At 40.0% G+C, this 12,537-nt stretch overlaps 2 protein-coding genes across 3 annotated transcripts; one reads left to right on the forward strand and one right to left on the reverse strand.

Moving 5' to 3' along the window:
• Positions 1-541: 541 nt before the first annotated feature.
• LOC122768640 (serine/arginine-rich splicing factor 3-like) lies at positions 542-4,544 on the forward strand. Of its 2 annotated transcripts, none has more exons than XR_006360335.1 (6): positions 542-701; positions 1,338-1,548; positions 1,638-1,781; positions 2,288-3,583; positions 3,666-3,752; positions 3,913-4,544. XR_006360335.1 is itself a non-coding variant. In XM_044024781.1 (6 exons), exons 1-6 carry the CDS (start codon positions 557-559, stop codon positions 3,938-3,940), a joined length of 654 nt encoding a protein of 217 aa, XP_043880716.1. In that variant the 5' UTR covers positions 542-556; the 3' UTR covers positions 3,941-4,544. The 2 variants fall into 2 exon arrangements, 1 of the variants encoding a protein (XP_043880716.1); XM_044024781.1 differs by having other exon boundaries at positions 3,545-3,583.
• Positions 4,545-7,473: 2,929 nt separating this feature from the next.
• LOC122767690 (probable 18S rRNA (guanine-N(7))-methyltransferase) lies at positions 7,474-12,273 on the reverse strand. The gene is made up of 12 exons (XM_044023128.1): positions 12,005-12,273; positions 11,802-11,839; positions 10,672-10,767; positions 10,178-10,260; positions 9,877-9,973; positions 9,703-9,799; positions 9,562-9,612; positions 9,388-9,473; positions 9,075-9,120; positions 8,922-8,983; positions 8,073-8,162; positions 7,474-7,882 (listed from the first exon to the last, which is right to left on the reverse strand). The coding sequence occupies exons 1-12, from the start codon at positions 12,050-12,052 to the stop codon at positions 7,828-7,830; spliced, it is 849 nt and encodes a 282-aa protein (XP_043879063.1). The 5' UTR covers positions 12,053-12,273; the 3' UTR covers positions 7,474-7,827.
• Between the last annotated feature and the right edge of the window lie 264 nt (positions 12,274-12,537).

A 12,537-nucleotide genomic window follows, 5' to 3' on the forward strand; every position in this document is an offset into this window, starting at 1 on the left:
AATTGTAGTGTTTTACTCAGAGTCAGTTTTATTCAGTGTTTTTATTTGTTTTATTGTTTACTCCCACACGCCCGCGACCCTAATGGGGAGGATAAAGCTGAAGTAAATGAATGAATGGTTCAGCTTCCACTCTCCAAGTAGATCCCGGAAGCACACGCAAAACTTCAAAAATAAAATCGGCTCTTGTGTTAGGGCCGGAAATACGCGACATGATCATATTATTAGGAACAATAACAACGTGTTGAACGTAGCTTTTATAACTCCAAATTCTTTCCTCAGATACGTAAAATAATAACTCCCCCTCGCCATCATTTATTCACATTTCCCATAAAGTTTTCATATCGCACGGCACGAGTATTTCTGTTGCAGTACCACGAGTGGCCACTGGAAAAAAGTATTCAAAATGTACTGCATCCAGGAACTAATTGGAGAGATAAAAGACAGATAATTCACACACGGATCAAAGCTTCATGTACACATTTAGACAGGAAATCCATAACATGTATCAATTCAAAAATTAAAAAAAAAGTGAATTAATTTACAATCGTATATATAAATGCTCACTAACTCCGCCCTTCCGGGAGCAGCTCGACACCATCAGACGTACTTTCCGATACGCCATTTTCCATCGAGGAGGACAGAGAAAGAAGCCAAGCTGAAGGAACGCGGAGCGTCAGGTCCACTTAACGTCGACAAAATTGGTAAAGCCACAACTAAATACATCCTTATTGTGTGTGCCGTGCTGGTACATACACATCTACCATCCAATTGTTCCCGTTGACTGTTTAATTTCTGCCGCCGTTGCGCGAATGACGCCGCCTGGGCCTCAACAATGCGACAGCCATTTTAGCTATCCGCCTGCACCTAGCTTAAGCTTTTAGCTTTCGTCGGTTACCACTCGACGAAATAAAGTCTAATTTCAAATTTGAGATATCACGTACGTGTGGCGAGTGTGTTACAGACAATAATGGGAAATTAAATGTTATGTCAAACATGCGGTAAAGTACAAAAAAGGACGAGTACGTTGCATTTTGTAAAAGTAGCGTTAGCTTGGTCTGCTAGTCTGAGTAAAAAGTAGGCCATGCTCCCGGGGGTTGGTATGGAAAGGTTGGATACGTGTTCTCCGGAAACATGTATTGTTTCAATATAGTTCCTAATTACGAACATGGGCAGTCGCGCGTTAATGGCAAGTCATACCTTAAGTCGTAACATTGTTGAATGTTACAATTGCAGCGATTTGTTTAAAGCTTGTTCATCTGCCGAGCCAAATATGAAGAAATGCTAGTTCCTCTTTCTTCCTAATCTAATACAAGTTGTTGTGCTTTTGTTTTCCCCAGATCCAGCCATGCATCGGGACTGTCCTCTGGACTGCAAAGTCTATGTCGGAAACCTGGGGAACAATGGCAACAAAACAGAGTTGGAGAGGTCATTTGGCTACTATGGCCCTCTCCGCAGTGTGTGGGTGGCCAGGAACCCCCCAGGCTTCGCTTTTGTAGAGTTTGAAGACCCAAGAGATGCAAATGATGCTGTGCGTGAACTTGATGGAAGGTACGAGGTCTTGTAATGTATAGAAATAATGGCATTAACACGAAGAACATATCAGTTTCAAGTATTAACGTGGACTCTTTGTTTCATAGGACATTGTGCGGTTGCCGTGTACGAGTAGAGTTGTCAAATGGTGAAAAACGTAGTCGCTCTCGTGGTGCTCCCCCTTCGTGGAGCAGGCGTCCTCGGGACAGAGATGACTACAGGCGGCGTAGCAGCCCACCAGCCAGGCGGAGGTGACCTATACATTTTTTGTATGCAGTGACCGGTAGAGTCAACAAATGACATGCATCAATATTCCTGCTGTGGCTCAATTAATTTGCTCTTTTACCCACAGTATGTTTCCTGGTAATTGTGCAGATGTGTAGGCATTTGTAATTCAATCTGGTTTTGCATTTGTGACTGTGCAATGTTTAAGGCTTGCAATCTCATCATCATTGACATTATCGGTCATTTAATTTTGGAAATGTGACAGATAGACATTCACAAAGGAATTATGAATATGGCATGGGAGTATTACATGAAGGCTTAGTTAGTGAAGCCGCACAGTCCACTCAATTTTAACTTCGTTAGAATGACAAATTGGGTATGTGAAACAGGATTATTTAATGTCAAAATGAGTATGAACTGTTTTAAATTTGGGGGAGGGTGAAAGTGTCAAATGTGATGCTTTTTTCCTTTTTGTTTGAGGATGCTTTATTATTTTTTTCATCTATATTAATAAGAATGAAACCCGTTGCAGAGCCACCACCATGCCTCTTCTCACCACCCTCTGAGTCAATCTACTAGTCCTCTTTCAGCATCATGTGACTGCTGACCATCGTGCCCCAATCAGCATGGCTGGTGCTCTCACATGACCCGGGCATGGCCAGTCGTCAGGTTGCACCAGCCCATTGGTTCCTCAGCATGCCGTTCTCAACCTCCTCCTCCTTCAACCTTAACCCAAACGGCAGCGGCCCACCTCACATTCCCGACCAATCAGCGTATTACGTTTCCAAATGTCTACAACCTACCAGCAGCAGCCTTCGGCTAACCAATTAAAGCAGGAAAAAAGCTACAGCCAGCCCCCATCTGCCTGCCACCTAATCACCTTGCAGCATCTGGCCAGTCCTATTCAGCCAATTCTACCTACCCAGCCGACAGTCTGCCTCCCTTTCGTCATATGTAGCTTGTTGAAAACCAAAAATACTAGTAAGTTTTCCTGCTTCATTCAGTACACTGCTGATTACAGTTTTGAAAGTGAAGAGACAGCTGGTTTGAAAAGGTTGTTTTTTTTCTATCATTTAAACACAAGTTTGTTTTGGCCTCAAACGTTAATATAACTCATTATTTCAAAGAGAAATGGCAAATCTAATGCCAAATAACACTTATAGTTAAACATGTGGTATGTTTTGGGGGCTCTGAGAAGAATTAAGAAGTCCCACGACTCGATAGTCTCCTTAAACCCCCACAGTGACATAGTGTCGTGTGGAGGGTTTAGCAGATCATATTGGACTTAAACACTAGCATTCATTTTCTTACAGTTTCCCTTGAAGTATAGTGTACCAGTTTCGTACAGACGGAGCCCCGTGTGTATTTTAAATTTTACACAAGGGCCTGTCCATAGCGAAGTTTCAAATCCTCTGAGAACAAACCTTGGTTAGCTTGCTTTAACGCTCAGGCAAATCTTTTAGGGGGCGCCCCAGTGTGGTACTTCATATCAACATGAATAACTCGCACTGATAAAATCATGAAATTATTAAGATGCAGGTGATACTATGGCATAGGTGGGGGGAGGGGGGGTCCATTCCTAAGCACCTGCCGTCTGCAGGTAATAGGTCCATTGCCACAGACTTACATTTGAGTAAGTTGTTTTTTGTGGACAAATGCCGAGGTTCTTACCGAGATAGAAATAAAGCTGTGTTGATGGAGACCCATGTAAGAAAAGGATTAAACTAGCGTGGAGCTATACGCTGTATTGAGTGCTGACTGTTAACGCTGGTGTATTTTTCCTGCGCAGATCCCCACGCAGGAGGAGTTTTAGCCGCAGTCGTAGCAGGTATGATTCAATCCCAAAGATCATTCAATTTTGGTTCAAATTGAAGCAAATGATTTGACTTCAACTGGTTTGTTTTTCGCAGGTCTTTCTCCAGAGACAGGAGGAGGGAGAGGTCCCTCTCCCGGGACAGGAACCACAAACCTTCAAGATCGTTCTCCCGATCAAGGAGGTACTGATTGACTTTTTTTTTTTTTTATCTGTTTTCTAAATATAATCTCTGGGTTTAATACTTGTGGAGTTTATGGTATGACTATGTAGCCATGACAGTTTGTCAGTCATTAGTTCAGACTTTTAATTGTTTTGGGTTTATTTCTTCCCCTCTCTTGCAGTCGCTCCAGGTCCAATGACAGAAAATGAAGGACCGTGTGAAGGTGTAAAAGGAGCTCGAGATGAACGGTTGACCAGACTTTGCCGTTTAGTGACAAACTTCAACTTTGGTCATTTTTTTTGTGTTGGGTTTTTTAAACAATTAAGCATTTTAGTGTCCCTGCCCTTTTTGCTGTTGTAATTTTCAAATCTTTTTAGAGGGTGTGTACAGGAGTGCGCTTCACAGAAGTCATGTCTGTCCCTCGGTCCTGAAAAAGTTGTACCACCGAGCATTCCAGTTCATCGTTAAATCTCTTGAGACCTTTGGGTTTGTTTATTTTCTTTTTGGTTGAATGTACTGTGTAGTTTGGCGTAGTGTGAATTAGTTCATTTTCATTGTGTAAACACCAGCATTTTTTTAAGTGGGACTGGGATAGAAATGTATTTAGAGCCGTCTGTCTGTAAAGCACGTTTTCAAACATGCTACCTGATTCATACTGAAGGTTTCCATCTGTTAACGATGCAAAACTATTGGCTTTTCTTAAAAGGTGTAATAACACAACTCAAATTATTTTTTTTCTGACTTTTTTTCATTTTTTTCCATTGTTTCATACTCTGAAACAGTCTCTCAATAAAAAACAATGCTTGTTCTACATTGGGTTGTTCTGGTGTCTTTTTTTTCTCCATAAGGGGGCACTCATGTCATAGTCAAGCATCTGCCAATGAGCAGAAGTTTGGGACAGATTCACTGATGTAGATTATGTTTTTGTTGCTGTAGACCTCAGTTTGGTTTGTTTAGCATGGTTTAATCTATCTCTTATGTTGTCCAAATGTTTGAAATGATAGTAATTGTTTCAAATTTGCATTATGCCTGGTCCAGGTATCTCAGTGCATTTATATTTGGTTATCCAAACAAATGTGGTATACACTTATATCTGTAAGTCTGAATATGAATGGAGTTTTCATACATCTGTGATAACTTTCATGTTTTCCATACAACTTAATTTATACTTCATTCAAACAAAACTGAAGTTATTCATTGTGATTCAAACGCAGCTGTTTCTGCATCCAAAGAGCTGTGGATCCTTCCTGGTTCACAAACTCGTGTATCACCCACTTCACTCTCCCACTGTTCACACCCTAAACAAGCCCACTCTCAGACTCCAGTCCACGTGAACCGTATACACGGGGCTCAGGGCTCTCAAATTTACGCGCGCTTTTCCGCCTGTTACTTGGAGCGGCACGTGACGGCGTCACAGAAGCGATGAGTCACGGGTATCCACTGAATCCACCCAGGAAGCTGCGCTCTTTCCACTCACTGTCTGTCTGTCTGTCTGTCTGTCGCCCACGCATTTACAGTAACCTGAGGAAAGAGGAGGCGAAACCACGCAAATGTTTCTAATTATAGATGATAGATAGATTTTACATAGCTTTGTGTGTGATTCATGTTTATTTAGCTTTAACACGTTTAATTTTGAGCTTTGTTTTGGTAAATGTGTAAAGACGGTGTAATGTTTGTTCCACAAAAGGCGGCAGTTGACCCCTTGACTTGGCCCCTTGAGTGTAGATAGCACACAAACAGTGTTTTCAACGCACAAAACTTTCATTAGTTTTAGTTTTTATTTAGTTTAGACTTTTTGTTTTTAAAAAGAATAGTTTTAAGAGCGAGTTTGCTAGTTTTTTTATTAGCTTTCATTTGATTGTAACATGGAGTATGCAGGATGCAAAACAATGTCATAATAAGTATTGTGTCTTAATAAAAACCCAACAAAAGATGCCATTTTAAAAATGTATGGACGGTCTACAAGAAATTAGCCAGCAGACTAAAGACACACATGAACATAACATAAATAATAATAATAATAATGAATCACATTGATTGTGAGCCAGGAGTCTCAGGGAGTTCATTCTCAACTGTAAACCCAATAAAAGACGAGAGGTTTGATTCACTTAGATGAACAAACTCAACAAATAACGAATGTCTATGTCCCACATTGTAAACAAATTGAAAACATTTTATTATAAATGAAAATACAACCTTTTATACACTTCATATGAACCCAGAAGGATTATGTATTAATTTACAAAGAAGCGGACAAAAAATGCTCCAATTTTAGTTAATTTTGCAAACACACAATTCAGTTAGTCGTTGTTTTTCCAATTTTAGTTTTCGATATTTTGTTAGTTTGTCGTAAACTACTGTATAACAACCGTGATTGTAGTATTCCATTTTCAAAAATGGTCAAGTAATAGTTAACTCTGTGGTCACCTGTCGTCTCAGTGTGCCTCATTTGGAACCGTCCACGACATAAAAACCATTCCCAGCTCAGATAATGAATTAGAATGAGTTTGACTGGTCTCACAGATTCTCTGCTGTGCAGCTGTCTGACAGCTCAGAGATAATAAAGAGTCCACTCAACTGTACAAATGTACAAGCTTGTTGTTGTTGTTGTTGTTGTTGTTTTGCCCTATAATCACACAGCTGCCTCTTATTCACATACGATATTTTGCACTCATTGTATTTTTTCCCGTTTTGTCTTATGACTTCATTAACTTTTGGTGCATATCACCGCTGAATAACTGTGGATGCACTCGGTGTGAAGCAGCTTCTCTCGTGTCCTCTCTGGACAAAGGGACTCACTGTGGTGTCAGATCAGTCTTTTGTACATTTGGAGCTGCAGTTGATGTTGTTATTGTTGTGGTGCCGGGAACTAGGCTGTGGCATAGTCTGGTGAAAATGGGATATTGGCATAGTTCCCGGGCCCGTGGGTTGTTCAAGGGCTCTATGGCAGTGAATGAGGTGAAAACAGAGGCCACAAAGGTTTTGTGGTTTCAAATGTGAGGTCGGGGAACTCCTGCACTCCCCGATTATTCCGTTTTTTTTCATTTGTTTATCCTAATGCTTGTTGTTGTTGTTTTTTTAATGAAATGCATCATCTCGAGTGTATTTTGATTTTGTGGTTCATTTTTGCTCAATTCATAAAAAGTGTTGTTTGAAAACACTGACACAGATCTAATTCCATCGTGTCCTCCACGTCTTATCACCTTATCTGAACAAACACAGGCCCACAGTGTGTGTTGTTGTGGACATTGCTGACATGCGCACTGAGAGGCAGGCGGAAAGAGGCGGGGCCGGTCCCATGCTGGAATTTCCTCCTCCCCCCCCAAACACTACTACAGAGTCAACTGTCACGTGTGCTCATGTCTTTGCCGGGCGAATTCAACGTGCGAGAGTCGGCTGACTCCGCCCCCGCTGTCGCCCCGCCCACCGGAGTCTATAAAGTCTATGCTTCTCCGCTATTAGTTTATTATGAACAAAATGCTTATTTCTCATGTTCACAAAAAATAAAAATGCATCACATGACACAAAGTGATGATGAAGGGGGGTGGGCGGGTGAAGGCCACCCACAGGAAGTCATCAGATGCCGAGTCAACAGTCCACTCCTGGACTTCCCACACTCAATGTGATTTAACATAGAACTGTTTATTTATTTAATTTCTAATTTCTACATATGGTGTCTCCCCTTAATCTGTATTAACTTGATGACCTGCCAATTTGTCTTTGGTTATCAAGAAATAAAACATTTTGGGCTTCATTTTTATTGAGAAAATACTACAGATAAACCAACAAGCAGCTGATCAGAGGTGAGAACGACATTTCATAATCTATGAAATCTGTTTTGATTCTATGACAGTGGTGTTGTGTCATTAATGGCCAGTGCATGCATGTGTTTCCAGCCATTGTGATCACTGAGAGTGCAGTCTTTGTCTGTCTCACTGTATGCAAGAGACAGTTTTCAAAAATCTAAAAATGATGAACCTTAACAGGCGATCACTCTCTCCGGTCCACTTGAATTAAAGAGTTGAGTCCACGCACACAGTGTCTCCAGGAGTGGCACAGATGACACCTAATGAAGGCCCAGCTGCATGAGTTAGAGCTAGAAATGCGGTCTTCTCTGCCGTCCAGTGTATTTAGTGTCGGCTCGAACCTCCCTGTAGACCAACCATCACATGACAGAAAGAGAGAGGAGGCGAGTGTTACAAAACTAGAGGGGGATTCAGCTGAAGCCGAACACAAGTGTGCTGTGTTATTTAAAGCATGAATATTTGAGCACACGACACTAAAATACATGTACTTTATTCATTTATCCTGCAATGGTAAAATACAGTTACACAAACATACCGCCCCTGTCTTCTTCTCCTCTCCTTCTTTTCGAAGATCCAGTCTCGGCCCTTCTTCAAGGATTTACCCTTCATGTTTTTGAACCTACATCTTCACAAAGACAAAGAAGCTGATTAGGTGATTTTAAAGTACCTATGTGTGACCACGAGGAAAAACACTAACATCACTATGTGAAAGGGAGGAAAAACTGCCCGACAGGGTTTTTAGTCAGACAGGACAATGGCCCTTTTTAATTTCTCTTGGTCTTTGGGCTTAATCATGACAGGTACAACTAAACCTGCACTCATCAATGCCAAGACCTGGTCTCTTTCCTGATGCCAAGAAAAAAAAGATGTGTTTTAATTTCAACTAAATAATCACAATAATTAAAAGCACTTAATCATCATTTTCTTTAAAATTTAAATACACTCTCATACAATAAAAAAGAGCATTAAATCCTTGCTATACACAAAATACAATAGTATCAACTCTAAGAATAAGTGTTCATAGTAAGATTGATACGAGGTCGGAAGTTGATGTGCATACAGCAGTTGTGTCTCTTCAAACGTCTGACCAGGGTTGTCATTATCTTCACAATAGTTATGTGTATCTGCCTAAATCTCAACATTCAAATTCTCGTTTGAGTCCATGAGGAAAAACACAAGAGTAACGCAAACACTCAAGTTTTAGCCTAGTTGGCCTCAGACTCCCTCTCATTACAATTAGGATATCTGAATAAAAAACAATGAAAATGCCAATGGTTTAATACATTCTTGTATTAATCTGGTAACTTTGAATAAACAAGGTATATTTTCTCAATGTAAATACACCCCATGTTTGCCTGCTGTGTGACTGTGTGTGTATCTTTACCTTTGTCCTGAAAATTGAACCTGGTTTGAAACATTTCTATCCGATGTTTCTGATCCCAAACCCTGAAATAAGAGAGCACAAAAGCACAATTACCAAAGTTAATTACCAAACATAACTCATTATCCACCGACATTGAGCGTCTTTGTTTCTTACTTTGGGAAGAACTCCTGTTACTCCAGCAAAAAGGCACAAGAAGAACCTGGAAATACAGAAAGTGCGAATGCGTTAATTTGTGTGTAATGGTGTACAAGCGCGAGAGAGAGAGCGGGAGAAATCACTTTAAATTTGAATTAAATGTGTAACAATTAATCACACTGCTAATGTGACAAACAGTCTCTAATTAGTGTTGTGTTGCAACTACACTGACACTAATTTCATGTCCACAGGCTATTAAGTAAGGATCAGTCACAGACAGCAGCAGTATAGTGTGTCAAAATAAAAGCCCTGCTTTCTCACTGATACTGACTTTTTCGCCTTGCTGCTGTTGGGATAGTCGACCACCATGCCCCCTGTGAAACCTGCCCTCATGGCCTGCGACGTGATCAGCTCAAGCTTTGGAGGAGAAGAAGGCAACCAAGGGTGAGTGTGATAGAACAAACAAAAAAACAAACTACATCTAACATCTACAGTGTGTTATCACCTGCTCTGAGTTCTCTGGATAAAGCTGAAAAACAGCACGGGATCCTCTGGACTGAAAGACAAACAGCAAAGGGAAGTAAGTAAAGGTCATCATTGTAAAAAACTATGGGTGTATATACAACAACAGAAAAGGCAAGCTTACCAGAGATGAGTAGAGAGTACTAAAAAAGGTAAAGAGTCTCTTTGGAGGACTGTGTGTCTTCTTGTCAGCATTACAGAGCCACTGCAGGGCAGAAATACTGACAAGAGTCCAAAGTGTAAACAAAAACTTATTAATTAGATTTAATTTTAACATAAGTATGCTTTTTAGATTTACCTGATGCAACCATCAAATGTGCCAGGACGAAAGGGCATCCCCTGACCCATGTCCCCCAGTAAAAGGTCTCCTTCTACCTCCCTGTCCAGTGCAACGTCTGACACAGAAAGACAGTTACATTTGATTAATAATTTGTCCATTTATCCTGTCTTTCTTTTTAACAAAATGTAAAATGAAACAAACAATAAACTCATGAGAAAAAGCTGTTAACAGAATCTGTTTAAAAAATGAGCTGGAATTCAAAACTTGGGGCATACAAAAAAGGTCGAGAAGAATTTGAGTGCAGAAGTGTCAGACTCACCCAACATCGCAGTGCTGATGTCAACTCCCACCCAGTAGTGTCCCTCCTCTGAGAGGAAGTCTCCACTGAGACCAGAGCCACACCTGATAGACAGAGGACAAACTGAGTCCCTCACATCAAATACAAGATTACTGCTTTATGAATAATATGTGACAGTATTGACATTACGATGGAGTCATTCACAAGCACCAGATACACTTTTGTCATCACTTAAGACAGATCCTTCAGGGTCACATTTGGAGACAACAGAAAAAACACTGCTTCTCTTCAGCGTCATTATGAAAGGTAATACCAAACTCCACATCTGTCATGTTGTTACCACTGAGGGAAAGTAGTTGAATTAGTAATGTGCTAGAAGACGAGTGAGTGAGGGTAAATATATTAGAAACAAAGCCCTACACATTCAGTACGTGGATGAGAATATCTTTGGATTAAAAGAAGAATTCAAATCAGATTATAAAGCAGTCCATGTAAAAATAGCCAGTGTCACTCACCCCACATCCAGCAGGAAGCACGGCTGTCCCTCCGGCAGGTTTAAAAGTTCCACAGCTCTCTCCGACATCTGGGTTTGGATCTCTATCATTCGAGAGCTGAAAAGCAACAAAGTCTATTTACATGAGGTCTTGAATGAACTTGACGAATACATTTATTATTATTCTTTTTATTATTGTGTTTTGAAATTGAATCTACAGGTGGCTGTTAAAGAGGTGGTCAGATTTGATATTGGATTAAGTCACCTTTAACTTTGCCGTCTAGCAATTTAGCACAATTATGCAGGCAATGATGAAGCTTGTCACTGTCCGGTACAAAATAGACATCATGTAATTCACACATCTGAACAAAAACCATATATATACCATATATATATGTATATACATATATATCTATACATAGCTATATATCTATATATCTATATCTATATATATATATATATCTATACATAGCTATATATCTATATCTATAGATATATATATACAGTATATCTATATATATATATAGATATATATATACATATATATCTATATATATATATATATACACACACATATATATAGTAGATCAGATTCATCCTATTAGTTCTAGATATGATCCAGCGTTAACTCAGCCTACCTAGTAAATGCCACAGTAAACAGTCAATATCTCCGTCAACATTTCTCTTTTTCAAACTCACACCAGTGGAGAAAAGTAGCCAAGTACATTTATTCAATTAAACCTTTGCTTGAGTAGAGTTATTATGCTTATACTTCTTTACAATTAAAGAGATAAATATGTTAGTACTTTATCTTGTAGTTACTTTGTAGGCTCTGGTTGTTACTCATAGATTACAGGATTGGTCAGACTTTAGGGATGCACAATATTAAAGGCACAACATCAGTATCAGCAGATATTACAAATATATTATCAGATATCGGCAAATATGCCAAGATCTGCCATTATGACTAATAACTAAAATAGTAGGCAGCAAATCAGCAAAAAGTTCAATATCGTGCATCCTACTCAGACTTCATTGTTGCCGGGGTGACTCGTAAACATCAATATTAGCCTACTGTACATTGTATCTGCTAGCTTCTGTAAAGTTGGACTATCAGAGTGTATCACAGTCACACACAACACAGACACTCACTTCTGAGAATACTTCTTTGCCTCTTCTTCGTTGTAAAACTGCGGAAATTAGAGCACATAGTTACACACTGTTCAGTGACACTACTGTTGGCTTCACATCAACACTTGTTGTCCTGCTTTTAAATAACAGTCAAATCCGCACTGAAGCAGTAGCTTATAAGCGTTAGCTTAGCAGCAACGTAAACACAACAAACCGAGCCTCACCACATCAGGAGGAGCTGTGTGTTCAGGCCGTCGACAACTGGATGCCATGGTTTTCCCTGTGTGTGTCGACACCTAAAGCTCAATAACTAATTGATACTATCGGTTTAAATACAAGTTTAATGTTGCAAGAGCAGATCACATCATGGGGCAGATGGTCTACATGTGAGGCTTCTTCTTCGTCGGGTCGAATAAAGGCAAACTAATGTAAATACACCGCCGTATCGCCACCCAGTGGTTCTTTTGTTGTTTTGTAAATGTTGGGGTGTGGACCAAAGTAACAACCCTGCACACGCACGTACACACACACGCACAAAACCGAATAAAGAAAATATAACTGTGTTTATCCCAAACCAATTAGTTAAAAAAAAGAAAAAGAAATGAACTTCCTACTCACCCCCCAATCTCCAGATCTCTCTCCTCCGTGTCTCTTGACAAAAAAAAAATAATGTGCTTGACTATTCTTACACTGACACTGATCACATAGCCCTGTAGGATCCTTGTTTATTCAACTCTCAGTGTTTCTCCCGAAAGCT

The sequence above is a fragment of the Solea senegalensis genome, linkage group LG4 (assembly GCF_019176455.1).
Source record: "Solea senegalensis isolate Sse05_10M linkage group LG4, IFAPA_SoseM_1, whole genome shotgun sequence".
In the NCBI taxonomy this organism is placed as follows: domain Eukaryota; kingdom Metazoa; phylum Chordata; class Actinopteri; order Pleuronectiformes; family Soleidae; genus Solea; species Solea senegalensis.